The sequence below is a fragment of the Hydra vulgaris genome, chromosome 02 (genome assembly GCF_038396675.1).
Source record: "Hydra vulgaris chromosome 02, alternate assembly HydraT2T_AEP".
Classification (NCBI taxonomy): domain Eukaryota; kingdom Metazoa; phylum Cnidaria; class Hydrozoa; order Anthoathecata; family Hydridae; genus Hydra; species Hydra vulgaris.
Window position 1 is genome coordinate 29,292,501 of NC_088921.1, and position 18,472 is coordinate 29,310,972.

The 18,472-nt window shown below is 24.7% G+C and overlaps 1 protein-coding gene and 1 long non-coding RNA gene across 5 annotated transcripts in view; one reads left to right on the top strand and one right to left on the bottom strand.

Annotated features, from left to right (window-relative positions):
• The window catches only part of LOC100206653 (bromodomain-containing protein 3), a 26,469-nt gene extending 11,058 nt beyond the window's left edge, over nucleotides 1–15,411 (bottom strand). For 2 of the 4 annotated variants that reach the window (XM_065790521.1, XM_065790520.1), the window contains exons 1-7: nucleotides 14,538–15,411; nucleotides 7,205–7,351; nucleotides 6,905–7,091; nucleotides 6,650–6,816; nucleotides 2,140–2,310; nucleotides 428–466; nucleotides 68–259 (exon numbers count right to left, since the gene is read on the bottom strand). In XM_065790521.1, the coding sequence (XP_065646593.1) occupies nucleotides 68–259; nucleotides 428–466; nucleotides 2,140–2,310; nucleotides 6,650–6,816; nucleotides 6,905–7,091; nucleotides 7,205–7,351; nucleotides 14,538–14,681 (1,047 nt within the window). In that variant the 5' untranslated portion in view covers nucleotides 14,682–15,411. The remainder of the gene's footprint in view (nucleotides 1–67; nucleotides 260–427; nucleotides 467–2,139; nucleotides 2,311–6,649; nucleotides 6,817–6,904; nucleotides 7,092–7,204; nucleotides 7,352–14,537) is intronic. The other 2 variants (XM_065790523.1, XM_065790522.1) reach the window with 2 other exon arrangements.
• Nucleotides 15,412–16,490: 1,079 nt separating this feature from the next.
• On the top strand, nucleotides 16,491–18,176 carry LOC136076872 (uncharacterized). The gene is made up of 2 exons (XR_010636639.1): nucleotides 16,491–16,757; nucleotides 16,864–18,176. It is a non-coding gene; the product is annotated as an uncharacterized LOC136076872 (long non-coding RNA).
• Nucleotides 18,177–18,472: the final 296 nt, after the last annotated feature.

An 18,472-nucleotide genomic window follows, 5' to 3' on the forward strand; every position in this document is an offset into this window, starting at 1 on the left:
ACAAACAAAATAAAATCAAAACAAAAAAACTTAAAAAAACAAACATTTGATTAGACTCTTACTATACCTTAACAGTTCCAAGATCCATAGGTTTTTTTATAATGTCAAAATAATCATGAAGACCAAGAGCCTCTGCCTGCACTGGTTTATAAAAAGGCCAGGCATAGGCTTCATGTTTTTTTGAAAGCATTTCCTTGATTAACATATTGCAGTATTTAAGTTGTTCAGTAAGTTTAAATTTCTTTTTACCAAGTGGAAGCTAGATAACAAATTAATAAAATATAATTTTTCAATATTGTTTCCTAATATTTAATACATTTGACTTTGTTATAATAAACTTAAATAATAACATATTTATAATAATATTCTGTAATCATACTATATATTTAAATATATAAACTTCAACATATTACACAAAAATACTTACTACAGTCAACGGATCTTGCAAAGTATTTCGTTTGAGAATCTATATGGAGTTAATTATTTCTCAAAAAAGCTTCTTTACATTCTAATTTTTTTAAATTATGTGCATAGTTAACAAAACTTATATTAATATTTAATAAAATAATAAAAATAGAAAGATTAAAATTTTTGTAATCAATGTTTTTTCAAACAGAAACACATAACTTTTAAATGTGTTTTTCATAAGAAAAAACATTTTCTTTGTAATCATATAATGAACAAAACAAAACACATCTTATAATAGAAGTACCACATATAATAATATTATACAAATATTTCAACCTATTTTAACAAATATTTAAAAAAAATTACTCCTAATAAGTCTGCAAGCTAACACTATTTAAGTTGGGAAAAGCAAAGAACAGAGTAAATTCAAGAAAAGCCATGAAAACAAGAGAATTCCAAAGCATTGTGGTCAAGGAAATAATTAAGACAAATAAATAGATTTTGAGCAAAAAGTTTATAACAGTTATAGAAAAAGAATTGAACTTTGCAAAATGATGATTTCGAAGATAAAATATTTCTTGACTACTCACTCTGGTAAATTGTTAGCAAGATATAGTAATCTGTAAACAATAGATGGCATCAGACAAGACCTTTTTGCATCAATTTCTTGGTGTTATAAAAAAGCATTTGTTATTAAGACAGTTGCTCTTAGAAATAAAATAAAAAATTTGAAATAACAGCTATACAAGAAGAAAATAATGGAGTAGACTGACTGAGGCTTGACTTAAAAATAACAAAATGGTCTAAAAGCTACCATGCAAAATTGAATCTAGAAGATTATGTAAGAGATAATTTTAAGTGGAGAGACAAAAGCCATTAGCCCAAGGACCATCACAAAAACAAATCTCAAAAAAGGGATTCCAGTAAGCCTCAAGATAGCATTTGAAGCACAATGGTAGAGTCTTATCTAGAAGATTAAAGATTTAGTGAAACCATAGGTCTGAACCACCTAGAACAGAAAATACTGAGCCTAGGGTCAACACATGACACAAATCCTGAACTGAAATATTTTGGATTGTCTGAAAAAGAAGTAATAAAGTTAACTCTCTTAGTAAGAGTTTGAGAAATAGAAAATCGTGATTTTTAGTGTCAGCTGCTTTTAAAAAAGTTATGAAATAAGAAGTAATACAAAGATAAAATCTTTATATGCATATAGGGTGTTAGCCAGGAATAATTTTTACCATGTTTTTGTGATATTGGGAATTTTTATTGTTATTATTCGACAAAATATTGGGAATTTTTATTAAAATTATTCTATTACTTAAAAATAAAGAAAGTTGTTTAATTTTGGGAATTTTAAACCTGTTGAGAATTCTGTGGTATATGCGATGACATTGGTTTAGCTAACACCCTGATATATAAGATATATATTATTGTAATAACAGCGATGTAATGTTATAATATATTATTGAAATGATAAAGTAGTATTGTAATACAATAAAAATTAAAGTGTATGATCCTCTATGCCTGTCCCTATTCCCCCTTAACACCTTTCTCTTTCTCCATGTCCTTGAAGCATTTAATTATATATATACACACACAAATTTTCAGTTTATTACAATTGCAACTAGTTGAACTTGTTTAACCATGCATATTTTGTTAACTTGTTTAACCATGCATCCATAACTTTTAAATAAACATCCTATAATAATATTAAAAAAAACTACTTACAGAATTTTCTTGTTCACCAGGAAGTTCTCGTGTAGGTTTTTTAATTGTTCGATTAGATGATTCTCTTCTTGCAGGAATTTTAGCTGCCATAAGAGGTGTAGTATCTAAAGATAACATTGTCATTCCAGGAGTAGTAGTGTCAGCCTTTTTTCTCTTTACACCTGATTTACCCTATAAAAAAAATCAGATCAACACACTGAAGATTAAAAAAGAAGTCAAAACATTAATAATCTTATAGTTTAATCTTATAGCTCTTTATAACTTTAACTATTACACTATGGTATATTTTCATATAACTCCACTATAATACTATACGCTATGGTATATTTTCATATAACTCCACTATAATAATATACGCTATGGTATATTTTCATATAACTCCACTATAATACTATACACTGTGGTATATTTTCATATTCAATGGTATAACAAGTTGTAACTATCTTTTGCAATAAATCATTCCTTTTTATTACAATGTATACATCAACACTTTTTTTTACAATTTTTAAGACCATCCTAACTTATATTTATACTAAGGACTATACAAGCAACATCATTTGGTTCGATTCCCTATCCAAATGTTAGTACTAATATAGGAAATTTTTTAAAACCTTATTCAATAAAACTTCTGTTTTATAAATACTGAACTTTCATATTTTTATAATACGCACACTGATGACATCATACTGAAATAGCAGTAACAAATATATTTCCAGTGAAAATTCAGCTGTGTCAGTTATTAAACCATTAAACTTATTGCAAAGCCTCTGATATTATTTTTACCACTCATTACACCCAAGGAGTGAGAAGAGAATTTGGAGAAATTCTAGTTTGACATATCTATTTTCTACTTTTCTAGTTTGTCATATCTTATGTTTGATTTTTTAAATTTAAAAATGTTGCATTGAAGCAGGCTCTCTAATATCTGCAATGCTGATGTTTATAAACATATACTATCAATCAGCATATTAATTAATTTCCAAAAATTTTTTTTGTCTGATCTGTAAATATTAATAAAGATCTAATAAAGAGACTAATTAAGTGATAGTAGAACAAATAACTTGCAGTGAATCGTGGAGTTTAGAAGATTTTCTTATTTCATACCATGCTGAGGCATAAACCTGAAGTTTTTTTTGAAGATTTGTTACCTCTAGTATATAAAAAGAAAAAAAGAATAGCTAGTTAATCTTGAGATAATTAAGAGTTAATCTTGTATCTGATCTTCTGTTACAGCTTGAGGCTCGCAGTGGCTGAAGAACTTTAACACAAACATTTACTACTGACCTTTCATGGAAACAATATATATGCAATCCATTGCAAAGTTGGCTTCTGCTAAAAGTTCCTTATTTTTATTATGCTTGCCATTCGTTTACTTCTGGTTCCATTTTTTAACTATGTATATCTTTTATTTATCCTTTTTTAAAACACTGTTGTCATATTTGGGCTGGTTCTTTTAGTAAAATTTTTGTCTTGAAACTTTGTACTATTGCTATAAAGTTGCATCTCTCTTTTTTAACAAATACTATTATGGTCACTGCTTGTGATTTTTGTGGTTGCTCGCAGCCTTGAAAGTGAATTCATTAAAAAAAACATCTTGCATGGTCAAGCAATCAAATTTTATAAGCAACCCTTTTATTAGAAACTTTACCAAAAGCATTTCCTTTGCAATATTTAAATAAGTTTTTTTTTGTTTGTTCAACACCAAAAGTATTGGTAGCAAGAGCTAATCCTGTAACTCCAGTAATAGGAACTGTTCTATAGGTCAAAAAAATTTGACTCGATTTTCCATGTATTATGTATAAAAATATTCTTGTGTGCACATCTTTACTAACAATCTTAATTCTTGATTTGATCTTATCTAATTTGCACTTGTCAATCAAAGATGTGATCGATACTAATATCATTTTTCAAGAGATGGTTAATGTCATGTAGTAAAGCATAAACTATACCTGCTAAATCCCTAGTTGAATCTTGGAATAAAAAAAGGTTAATCTGTGGGGAAAAATGTGTTTTTGAACTTAATTCCTTACTAATGTTCAGTGCAACCTTAAAAATTTACCTCTGTATTAGATAAACTGCCTGCTTTGTCAGAGATAAATTGCTATTTTGACCTTCTAAAATGATTTCTTACTGGTCATGGTTGACCGGTTGATAAAAAATCAATTTTATTAAAGGCATCTTTTAAATAGTCAGGATATTATTTGGAAAATATCTATACTAAAATTTCATAAAATCGTGTTTATGATATGCTACTTTAATTGTTAGCGGGTCATTAAACCAAAAAGATGTTTATTCAAATTTTTTATTTAATCATTTATTTTTAACAATAATGGTTTTTATTTTTGTTTTTAAAATGTTGCATTAAATTAACTTTTTTTTAATAATTTAAAAATTAAAAATCATTAACTTACTATTAACTTTATATCGTTAATTCAACAACTTAAAATATATTTGAACATTTGTTAAATTTATCATTGTTAAAATATTTATCTAACAATTATTGCATGTTAATAGAAACCCTTAATTTTGTAGCTGTAACAACCCTGAACCCATTAATTTGCTTCACTGCCAAGTATTATACATGATGTAAACTAAATCTATTACATTGTTTGCTTCACTTATTTAAATTACTTTCATTTTATTGGTGGTCTTTTTTTTCAATGATTATAGTTTATAGATTATAGAAAATGATTAAAGTTTCTATTTTATTATTTTAATAACAATATTTAATATACCCAGTAGGTAGGCGTTGTCCAGAATTATTTTAATAACAATATTATAATATATAATAAATTCTGTATTCAACTATGAACTCTTTATCCTTCAAATACATTTTTTTGTTATTCACCTCCTCAAGGTCGAGAAGGCCACTACAGATGAGGAAGCTACTTAATAGTGGTTTATAACCCTCTCCCAACTCTATAACTCCGAAACACGAACCTTGACGAACAAGGCCGCTGCGCGGAGAAACAAGTTGAAATTAATTGAAATTTAATTTGTTTAAAACAATTTGTTTTATTTTTCTTTAAATCTTTTTATTTATTGTCTCGTAAGTTTTTCCGCAAATTGCAAATAAATGAATAAATGATTTAAAGATAAACTTAAAATTACTAATTGTGTGTTTGCGCTTTTTTTTCTATAATAGGATTATTAAAAAAATACATGTTTAAAGTAAAAATCTTGTTTTATAACATTAGTAATTTTTATTAGTAGTGTTTCATATAACAATCGCCTTCTTAGTATTAAATATTCAGTTTAAATAGTATCCGAGAATGAGAGTTAATAATATTATTATTAACTAATTAATATTAGTGGTTTTAGAAATAATTTTAATGAGCAAGAGATATAAAATATACAATAGTTTTTCTACTTAAACTTTAAGGATTAAAGTTTTTATTTTATTATCATTCAAAATTTTTGTAAGTAATTAAGAACATTATCTCAACCGCATTTTTTTAAACTAAGAAAAAAATAAAAATTATGACCATCTGAAAAAAACAATTGACCATCAATTCCATGTGTTAGCCGGTCGAATTGTTCATCCACCTTCGATTTCTTATTTTCCACGCTGGTATTGCATTAATTATGAAATACATTTTACCAAGATTATCTGATGCAATTATATTAAATAGCAATATTTGACTATTAAAAAAACCTACATCAATTAAGTAATCTAAATCTCAAACTCACATATAAAAAAGGCTGTTACATGGACATACAACTTTAAAAAAATTTTCAAAGATCTTGAAAACATTTAAAAATAATTCAATTAGTGTGAAATCTTAAAATTAATACTTTTAGATAGAGATTAATACATTTATTTACTAATTTAAGATTAACACTTTGATAAACTTTTAAAGAAAATTTTTTTCACTAATATATTATGTAACTTTTGTTTTCACTTTGTAGTTTTTGTGCTTGCCTTTTCTTTTGCGTAAAGTTTGTTATTATTTGTGCTGTTGTTGCTAATGATTTTTATTGTTGTTATTAATTGAGTGTTTTCATATTTTTTGTGTCTTATTATTTAATTTATTATAGCTTAATCATTATTTTTTTATAATTAAATTAATTTACACTTGCTTTCATTTATTAATATTACTGTTGAATTTTTTTGTTTGTTTATTTATTTTGTTTAGGTGTCACTCCAATGACTAGTTTTTAACTATATGAGTGACACCTAACCTAATTTTGTAAAATTATAAAAATTTGTAATTTTCAATTTTTGGTTAAATAAATGAATATAATAAATAAAATAATGTATAAATACTTGAAAAAAATAACAACTTGTAAATAAAATAAAGATTTATGAAGTAGACTAATTTACAATTTAAATAACTTAAACTAGATTTGATTTATAACATCTGTACAAATAGTTCAAACTAATAATGTAAATAACAATAATATTTGCAAAATATATATATATATATATATTTTTATATAAATAAAACTATTAGCAACTAATCTAGGTGACTATTGACTTAATAACAAATATAAATTAATTAAAACTTACAGGTATATGAGCTTTAGGGGAGAGCAATACTGGTGTAGATGGCACTGTTGATGTGACATTGGATTGAGGACTAGTCATTTCAGTTCTATTTATAGAGGGTGTAGTAAGAGAAAGAGTTGCTGAAGGTAATAATGGAAGAGGTAACATCAAAGATGGCTGTGTTGTATCTAATTGTAATATTAAATTTGAAGATAAAAATATTTCAAACTTATTTAAAAATTCAAGATTTAAAAAAAAAATGAACAAAAAACTAACCAGCAGCTATAGAACAAGGTTTTATAATTTTAGACTTTTTTGAAACAGGTTCTCCTGATTCACTTGTGGATGTAGCTGCTTTCACAACAGTTTTCGCCCCCTTGATTATTTCATATTCTTCAGGTGGCATCATTGAAAGTTTTTCATCAAAAAATTTTTCAAGAACTTCTGCCATTATAACAATGTCCTAAACACAACATAATTCTGAAATGCAGACACTAAAAACAAATATATACTTGGAAGCAATTTGAAATAAAAACATTTACACATTTGAGGAAATTATAATATTTAATAACAAACCTCTCCCGGTTTATTGTAACCATAACAGTTAGTAAAAACTAGTTTGAACTCTTCAATGCATTCTTTGGCACAAGTATAATCATTATGCTCAAGCTTTTTCTTAATAGTGCCAAAATCCATAGGTCGTTTTGTGATTTCATAATAATCCTATTAATAACAATGTAAGTATATTTTCATAACTATATATACATATATATATATACACATATATATATGTGTATATATATATATATATATATATATATATATATATATATATATATATATATATATATATATATATATATATATATATATATATATATATATATATATATATATATATATACACACACACACACATACATATGTATGTATATTATGCATGTTAAAAGAAAACAAAGTACATTTTATACTAGATGAACTACATATAATATTTTACAAGTATTTAAAACTTATATTAAGAGTATGATGTATTAGTACAAAAATTAAAAGAAATTTTATTACTACAGGTAAGACGTTTTGTAAAAAGTAAAATTTTAAATTGTAAGTTTTCTGTTAATATTTATACTATATTATATTGTGTTTGATAAAAAAAATGAATGTATATAAAGTATGATACATTGTATAGTTGGATTACTGGGTGTGTGCAGGCCTCCAAAAAACTTATTGTAAACCTTACTAAAAAAACCTTTAGTATAAAAACAGTCAAAACCATTTTTAAATGTTTTAAAATTAAAAAATGATTTAATCTTAACTGAAAACTAAAAACAAAGATAATTCTCTCTTTTTTTAATGAGAATTTCTAAAAATTATGTTGGTAACTTTTTCTTCACAAAGAGGAAAAGAAACAATTTAAAGTATACTTAAAAATCTTTTAATCGCAATCTTTTGTTATAAATTTATTATTATAATCTTTTGTTATAAATTTATTATTATAATCTTTTGTTATAAACTTATTATTTAGTATTATATGTTAGTAGATTAGTGGTAGAACTTTCAGTTTGCAATCCTAAGGTTTGAGGTTCAAATCCACCTCCAGAAGTATTGCATTTAAACTGTTTCTTTGCACAGCAGCCTTGTTTAAGGTTCATATTTTTGAAATTAGAGAGTTTCAAATTAAATTAAAAATTAAAAAATAAACGAGTAGCTTCCTCAGCTGTAATGGCCCTTTCTGGATCCTTGAGGAGGTGAATTTAATAAAAAAAGAAAAAAAGTGTTACAGACATGAACTATTATAAATCCATTGCATTGACAGTTTGAAACACTGAGATTAAATATTGCTGTCTATTTAACCACACAAAAAAAAAACTTCAAATATGTTTTTTTTTCCCCTCCATAATAGACTGCAAGCATGTTATATTCAGACATTAAATTGCATGGGCATTTTATTAGCGCCTTTGGAATTTGTACAATCATTTCTTCTGAAAAAAATAATAACAAAACAAAGTTCAATAATTTTTAAACTCTTAAAACACCTCTATGAAAACTCATTTTTATCACAAAATATTTATCATGCATATTTACTTGAACCATTCGCATGAATTTGAGTTTTTTTTTGTTGTAGTTATTTAGGTGCTCCCAGTAGTCCTTACAGTCTTATCACAGAGCACTGCGGGAGAACATTTAACAGGAAGTTCATACCTCCTTCCGTACCTCGGAAGGAGGTATGAACTCTGAGTTCTGAGCCAGAATCTAACCAGTGCGCCACGGCTGCTATGTTATGCAAGGCTTTCCAGGAAGTGAATGTGGCCTTATCCGTCCACATTTATATAAATTATTTAGACACACTGGCCATGGCAATTTGCATCTTTTAACTGTAAAGGGTTTCAATATTTTGCGGCAAAAAGCTTAACTTATTTACAGAAAAAAAAAACCCAATACTTAAAGAAGGAAACAAAATTGTAAGGAAATATCAAACTTATATTAAATAAACAAGAAAAATTTAGTAATTAAAAAAAGAAAATTGAAAAAAAAAATTTTTTTATAAAACTTTTAAACAACTTCTGCACTCTTTTTTTTAAGAAGATTGTTATTTTTAGCAACAAAAATTGATACAAGTTTAGAAAAAAAAAAAAATTTTAATTTATAACAATTGAAAGTTTTGATATACAATTTATTCACCATTTTTATCAGTCTTTATATTAGGAAACTAATTTTTTATATACCATAGAACTATGAGAAACTTTCTTACATTTTTAGGTCTTTTCACTTTTAAAATGTTTTTGCTATATGACATTTTTTCTATTAGACGTTTATCATATATTTATATTACACTTGACATTTTTTATATTACAAATTTTAAACCTGATGAGTTACAACATTAGTTCCATTTGAAAAAGTGTTTAAAGAATTTCTAGTAGACCCTAATATCGAAGCTTTGCTTGGAATGACATTTTTATGCTTCGCGCAAAGTTTACACCATATTTTTACAGGTGTCTACATTGTTAGCTTTTATTACTTCATGACCAAGAATATTGTATTACCATGATTGAACAGTTTTTATTGATTTTGTAATAGGTTTAGTACTCATTTCTTATCTCTCACACCTAATTCAAATCTGATTTTTGCTTTTCAAAGCTGTTCTTTTTTTATATATTGCAATAAATAAATAAATTTTGTAATGACAGAAGAAATTAAATAAATGAATAGCATAGTTTCTTTTATAAATGTATTTACTACATTTGATGCATGTCTGAAATTGCTTTTTTTTATATTTCTCAACAATAATACAAATTACTAGTAATTTGTATTATTGTTGGAAAATTATAGTAAATATCAATGCACTAGCTCAGAACCTTTTGGAGTATTGTCAATAACAATAGTTCATCAGGAAATGAACTATTGACTTTAATGCACAATTTGGAGAATCCAACGAAAGCACAGACATCTCAATGGGGGTAGTAAAAACAACCAAATATTTTATATTTGAACATTAGTATTAATGACTTTTTATTATTTTACATTAAAAAAATTTGTTTAAAAATAAAAAATATACTTTACAAATGAATAGCAATCAGTTTTCTTGCTTTCATGTGCATTGATTAAAACAGTAAAGTTTAGCAAAAATATTTGAAAAACAAATTTTAAAACTGCTCATATTTCTAGTCAAAAAAAAAAAAGTATTTCCTTAATATACTGACTGACAAAAGTCGCAAATAAATTGTATATCAAAAAATGTTTTGGTTTTCGTTATATTATTATCTGTTTTCTTTCTCCGACTTAAACTAATTTTGGTGATGGAAAATTACAAACGCTCTAAAAAAAAGAAAACAAAAACAGTGAAATATTTAAGTATATTTTTTTTTGACAAAATTTTTATTTTCTTAAGATTCAAATTTTTTTAGTTTATTTCATTTAGATTTTCTATTTTGTATAGTATTCGTTTCCTTTCTTTGGGTAATGCTGCTTTATTTTATAATTCTTAAAATTCTTAATATGTAAAAACATAGTCAGGTTGCCTTGAAAAGTGATTTTACACCTGGACGAACAAGGCGTGTGACTGCATGGGCTGCCTGGGAAGGCTTGGTTATGATTTTTTTATATATTAAAACATAAACTGTTAAAAAATTATCATATTATTCATTTGCAATATTTTGCTGCAGAAACCGCTGTACATTTGTTATTTAACAACATTTTTTGCTGACACTAATTAGCCCTAACTTTAAGGGTATATATAAGTTTACTATTATTTACTATTATTTATATTTTACTATTACTATCAATCCAGTAAGCACATGCAATCGCACGCCTTCCTCGTCCATGCTTAAAATAATTTTTTCAGACAACTTGACCATGTTTTTATATAGTAGGCGTTTTAAGAATTCGCGGCAAAATAAAGCTACAAAAAACTAGAGAATAAAACAGCAATACTTGAAATATGAAATAGAAAATCTAAATAAAATATGCTAAAAAATATTGTTGTCAAAAAAATAATATACCTAAATATTATTCTTTTTGTTTTTTTATTTTTAGAGCGTTTCTTATTTTCCACTACCAAAATTGATACAAGTTGAGGAAAAAAGTAGACAAGAATATAACGAAAATAAAAATATTTTTTGATATACAATTTTTTTCGCGGCTTTTTCAGTCAGTATTAAGAAAATATTTTAAAAATTGCGCTAGAAAAACGGATAATTTTTAAATTTGTTTTTCAAATGTCTTTGCTAAACTTTACTGTTTTTATCAATGAACAGGAAAGCGAGATAACTAATTGCTATTTATTTGTTAAAAAAAAAAAAATTTTAAATAATTTTTTCATGTAAAAAAAAAAAAAAAAAAATGAAATGATGCTTCAAAATCTTGTGGGCTAGTGCATTGTTAATTTACTGAACTTTTTTTATGAAATTTTTAGGAGCCTACTTAAAATTTTTTTAAATACATTTTTTTAAATAGAGGAATTGTTATGTTCACTACCTCTAGTAATTTGTATTAAGATCGGAAATTAGACAATATAAAAAAAACATTTTCAGACATGCATAAAATGCGGCAAATACATTTATTAAAGAAACTATGTTATTCTTTTATTTAACTTTTTCTGTCATTACAAAATTAATTGATCAAATAATATTTTTTACAAATAAATAACAATTTTACAAATTAAAATTTTACAAATTAACAATATTTCTTATAGTTCTAGCATACATAGCAAATTAGTATCTTAATCATATGGACTCATAAAAATCGTGAATAAATTGCATATCAAAACTCTCAATTGTTGTTAAATCGTTATAAAATATAATGTTTTTGTCAACGACTCTAAAAAAAGAATACAAAAGTTGTATAAAATTAAAAAAAAAAATTTTATTTACTTTTTTTAATTATTAAATTTTCTAGTTTATTTAATTAAACTTGATATTTTGTTACAATTTTGTTTCCTTTTTTTTAGGATTGTTTTTTTTTTACTTAGTAGATAAGTTAAGCTTTTTGACGCTAATTATTGAAATGCTTTATAAGTTAAAAGATGCAAATTGCCGTGGTCAGTTTGTCTAAAAAATTACTTTAAACATGGACAAACAAGGAGTGTGATTGCACACGCTTTTCGTGAAGGTTTGTACTATTATTAATCATTTTTAATATATATTACTTACATAATAATATATTTGTTTTTATTATATATTTTTCCACATTTTTGTTTAATTTTTTTCTATACCTGCATTTCTTTTCATTCATAAGCTTCATAAAAGAGCTTCATAACAGAATATTGTTAAAATGAATTCGCTTCCACATGATACATCTAATAAATTTAATAATATAATTGTTTTACTCTATATGATGAATTAGTTTCTTGCGATTTATTTTGTAAAAAAGGTCATCAGCAGGCAAATCTAAACTAAAGATAAAAACTTTTTCAATGAAAAACATGGTAATCTTTATATTTTCTCTGCGCCTATAAATATACGTGTCCAATTATGATCCACCTTACTCCAATTCACCTTATTCCAATTATAATCCACAAATATTATTATTTATGGAGGCGTCCTATGATTCACCGAATCGTAAATTTCAATTTAGAACCGAATATGAGAAATTTATTTACAACCGAAATTATTATACAACCGAAAAAAATTCATGAAAAAAACTAGAACCGAAATAATTTTAATCGAATTTTCGATCGAAAGTCGATTTTTATAGAAAATAATACAATTACAAAGTCATAATTGTATTTAATTTTAAATTGTTATAATTGTATTTAGAACCGAAATGTCATAAATAATTTTAGAACCGAAAAAATTTAAAAACTTTATTTCACGACATCGAATTTTCGATCGAAAGTTGTGAAATAAAGTTTTTAAATTAAATTAAAATAAAAAATAAAGAATTTTGTAATTCAATCCAAATTTTTTTGGTTGTAAAATTCTGTTCTAAAACTTTCGACGCAAGAAAGGATTTTGTAATTCGATCCTGCAATGAAAGTACACTTTTCGGTTCTAAATTTTTCGGTTGTGAAATATTTCGGTGATACTTTCGAGCATAAATATTTTCGGCTCTATCAAGTGACACGTTTATAATTCATAGGTTGAGAACATTTTTCAACCAAATGAAACTAGAACTTATACTATTAAACACACAGTGAGCAAATTTTGACCAATTCAGACAATACTTCTTAAAAATATTTTCTAAGAAATATTGTCGGAATTGGTGTTTTTAATGGTGTCGGAAATAGAGTTTTTTTTTGTTTTTTTCTGATATTTTGACATCAATCCAGTTTTTGAAGTAGCAAAAGTAGTACTCACAATTTACTGTGTAAATTTAGTTGTACTTTAATCCAAATAAAGACATTTCATAAAATTAAACCATAAAATTACAACTTTTAACAAATTTAAATATTTTCAAGATTTGATATTTTGTTTACAATCAAATAAAATAAATTTTGAGATTATCTCACCTGTTTGAAAGTAACTTTAATGTCACATGAATATTTAATATGATATAAAAAATATTTATTCATTAAAACAGTTATAACTATTTTGTCCATTAAAATGCAGATAATCAAAGCAAAATACAGAAAATTAAAAATAATATAATAAACAATTTAATAATTTATATAAGTTGTAGTAATTTTAAATGGTAATATTGAAAAATGTTATTTTAATAAGATATTTTTAAACTTTTCTTTTATAAAAATGTAAAAATTTTTTAAGTAAATAACAAAATTTTTTAAGATCAACATCTTAAAACATTTTGTTGTACTAGTAGAAAAAATAATGGAAAGGTTCTTAAAACCAACATTGTATACTATCTAACGACAATAACAGAAAACTAACGAATTCGATATCACTATAACAGTTTCATAAAAACTGTTATAGTTTCATAAAAACTGTTATAAAAACACTGTTTTCTGTGATGATAAAAAGCATAACAATTATTATTAAAATTAATTGTACAATAAATTAAAAAAACTAATACCAAAGATATTATACTTGTTAAAAATTGTATTCAAAAACAATTATGATAATAATAATGATGCTAGAAGTAGAAGTGGCAGTAGTAGTAGTAGTAGTAGTAGTAGTAGTAGTAGTAGTAGTAGTAGTAGTAGTAGTAGTAGTAGTACTAGTAGTAGTAGTAGTAGTAGTAAAGTAGTAGTAGTTGTAGTAGTAGCAGCAGTAGTAGTAGTAGTTGTAGTAGTAGCAGTAGTAGTAGTAGTAGTAGTAGTAGTAGTAGTAGTAGTAGTAGTAGTAGTAGTAGTAGTAGTAGTAGTAGTAGTAGTAGTAGTAGTAGTAGTAGTAGTAGTGATAATAGTAGTAGTTGTTGCTGTAATTACTGTAGATTCCATTATTTTATTATTCCATATTATTATTATACAGATATATAAACAACATAACAATAAAATTAAAAATTAAAAAATTTGTACCGGAATTTTAAGCTTAACAGCATCTACTGGTTTAGCAAAAGGCCACGCAAATTGATGTCTTTGAATCTGCCTCATTACAGTCTTTAATAAAAATTGAAGCTGATTTGTAGTTCGACCTTTCTTTTGGGCCCTTTTTGGCGGCATACTCGTCTTTTAAAAAATCAACTAACATAACACAATCTTTATTGATAACTTTTATTATTATTGCGATACTGTAACGCAAAAAAAACGAATAAAAACTGCATAAGTTAAATATTTCAATAAGTTGAAAGCGCCATTCTTCGGGCTTTGAATAAAAATTGAAAATTAAATAAACAGACCGGAATAATGCAAATTTTAATTTACTGACTTAAGGCATAATAGGTCAATATCAGATTATTTTAAAATAAAAGTTCTGTTCAGATTGGTCTTGATATTTGATACACAGTCTATCTTTTAAAAACAATGTAAAAATTTTTGCTCAAAGGAGTGGTGGTTGTACAAGAAAAAATTACTGTATTTTACTAAATTAGAACAAATACAAGCTTATAAACTACATTTAAGATATTTTTCATCGATTTATTTCGAATAGCATATTTCCGTATTTCATTTTTAAATCATCAATTTACTTTTTCACAACAATACAATTAAATTAAAAACTTATTTTAACTTTTAGCTTCGTTTAAAAAAATGGCCGTTACAGTATATATTTTATGAACTGGGTAAATGAATATTAGAAATTTTTAAGGCGAGAAATAACACAAAAATACCATTTTAACAGAGAAGTTGCATCCGCCGCAAACTTTTTTCGACTGGACATAAATCCAATGCGACGGATTGCAATAGATATTAAAGCGTTATTTATCGTTTCTTCGTCGCCCTCCATTTTGAGGATAAGGCGAAGAAAGTAGTTTATATGATATAAATGTAGGAAGCCCCCCGCAAAGCGTAAAACTCGTGATGTAATGAGCTCATCAAATAATTATATTTGTAATGAATGAACAAGTACGACTCATAAAAAAAGTTCTCCTTCGTATAACTTGCATATAATATTTAGCGGAGACATTTTATTCAGATTTTAATCAGTATTTAAAAGAATTATGAGTACTTACATTGAAATTAAAATATTAAATTTAGCATAATGGTAAAAAAAAATATTGCGATCTTTGCTTGTAGATGACATGAAATTATTTTGAATCGAACCGAATTTCTCATTCTTAAGGGAAATAAATTTTATTTATTATTGTAATATATATTGTAAAATAACATATAATTAACATATAACGTGTAATATAATTGTAAAACAACAGTAATAATTATTAGTTAATGATTATTACAATTTATATAATAGTTTTTGTAAATTTTAAAATAGTAGTATTAATTTAGTATTGCTAAAAATGATAAATAATAAAAAAGTAGTAAGATTTTAAGAATTATAACTATTATTAATGATATATTTTAAATATTATATAGTCATAACAATTACGATAAATAGTACTTATATTATAATCAACTCTGATATATTGCACACTAATAACTATTTGAAATAACAGTATTAATAATAATGCTAATAAAAATGCTAGTATTAAACAATAACAAATAAACTAAATAAATACAAATAAACAAATAAAACTAAGTATTAATAATAATGAAAAATAAAAATGGCACTCAAAAATAGTTGAATTGTTATTACTAATGTTACAAAGTAGTAATAATAGTTTAAAGAAGAAAAGTTTAATATTCATGGTTTGAAACTTGAGTGGTATTGATGTTCTTTATATATATATATATATATATATATATATATATATATATATATATATATATATATATATATATATATATATATATATATATATATATATATATATATATATATATATATATATATATATATATATATATATATATATATATATATATATATATATATATATATATATATATATATATATATAGTGATATCATTTTCTTATTTAAATATAACCATAGAAAAAGGGTTGAAGGAATTTTTTACAATCAGATAACCTGGTGTTAGTTTGTAAACTAATAGAGAATAATTTAGAAATTAATGAAGTATGAATGAAGTAATGAAGTAGGGGATGTCATAGTTGAAATCATAGTGTTAGAAATAAATCGTTTTTAAGACTTTGATAATGATGATGATTTTTATAAATTTTTCTTTTTAGAATATCTAAGATCTAGTGAAATACAATCAAAGTGGTAATCTTGTTGAATGGGGTAATAACATTGTGCATGATAAGAAGAAATTTTTAATGAATTTAGTTGATAATTTAATCAGTAAATCATTATGAAGACATACTAAAAAAATATTTTTCATTTTTAGTATTAGTGAAGAAATATGAAGTTACCAAATAACAGCACCATTTCATTATACTGATGTAAAAACCAAAATTGTATATTTTATATCAAGTCAATAGAAGTTACTTTTGGTTACTATTCTGGAAGTTAATGAATTTAATGTTAAATAGATGTAAATGGCAGTTTTGGTGTTAAATGTTTTAACAAAATTACAAATCTTAAATTGCCACTATGTGCTACTAAAGAAGAATACATTTGTAATAAAATGTGAAAGCGATATAACAAAAATGTATTGGAGCAACTTCATTAGCAAAACTGTTCAGCCCATTAAAGTTTTTTTCTTTGTAAAAACAGCCATAAATGTCTGAAATGTTAACAGATTTAAGTTCTTATGTTTAAATTTTAACTGAAAAGAAAATATCCACAAACTCAACTAAATTCATAGCAATTATAAGAAGCATTACCCAATAAGTGTTTGCCATTATTGGCAGTTAATTTTATATTTAAACGTTGGAATTAATAAGCACCTGCAAATAGTGTGTACTTCAGAGTTAGCAAGAAAATTATAATGCCTGTTGATCAGATTCTTACAAATAGATGACTCACATTAAAAGATGATTTTGCTTTTGGAAGTAGTTTGGATTTGTTAATTTTTTTTATCAAGGGAAAAAACAGCTTTCTGCCAATGAAGTGAACCTATCAAGGAAAATTGCTTTAATAAAAAAATTATAGAATAGCTAATGAATTTCTTTTTAATATTGCAAGGTAATCTACCTTTTAAAATAGTTAAAAATATAACAGAAAATAAAAAATTTATATTACACTCATCTAACTGTGACAATATTGTGGCTGTTTATGCAACGCTATTAAACAGCATTATTAGTATTGTGTATTAAAATCTTTTATGTTTAAACATATTGTTGCATGAGAATTTTAGGGTCTATTTTTTTTTATGTTAAAAAATTAAACAATTAAAGTTTTAATAATAAAATTAAACAACTTAAAAAATATTGAGAATAACATTAACAACTTTTAATTTTTAATTATAAAAAATAAGAGCATTAAAACATTTTAATAGTTAAATATCGAAAGTTAAGTTCTTGCAACATAAAAAATACAGATAGAACCCTATAATTCTCATGTGACAATATGGTGGTTATTTTTTACCGAATATATAATAAATTATATTGAGTTTATATTGAGTTTGTTAATTTTATTATGATTGTTGTTCTTTAAGGATATGGTAAAGAAATGACTGCAACTTATTAGGCAAGGTTAACAAATGCCTACAGTTTTTAAGGTTTCGGTTGAGAGAATTATATAAATCAATACACTTAACATTCCAAATTTACTTTTTCAAACGTACTTAAGTAATATTTTTAACATATTACTTAAGTGGTAAATAAATGTCCCTGTTTATTTCACTTTTTAATTCGAACCTAATTTAAATTTATTTATCAAATATTTCAAAAAACTCCCTGTAACATTTTTAATGTGACTTTATTGTTAATCTAAGAGTAGATGTTGTAGATGTTTTGATATATTTAAAAAGTTCAAATTTTCAGCTTTTTTAAACAATATGAATGAGTGCTAAACTTAACCGTTTTTAAGGATATTGCCTTGTTATTATTAAT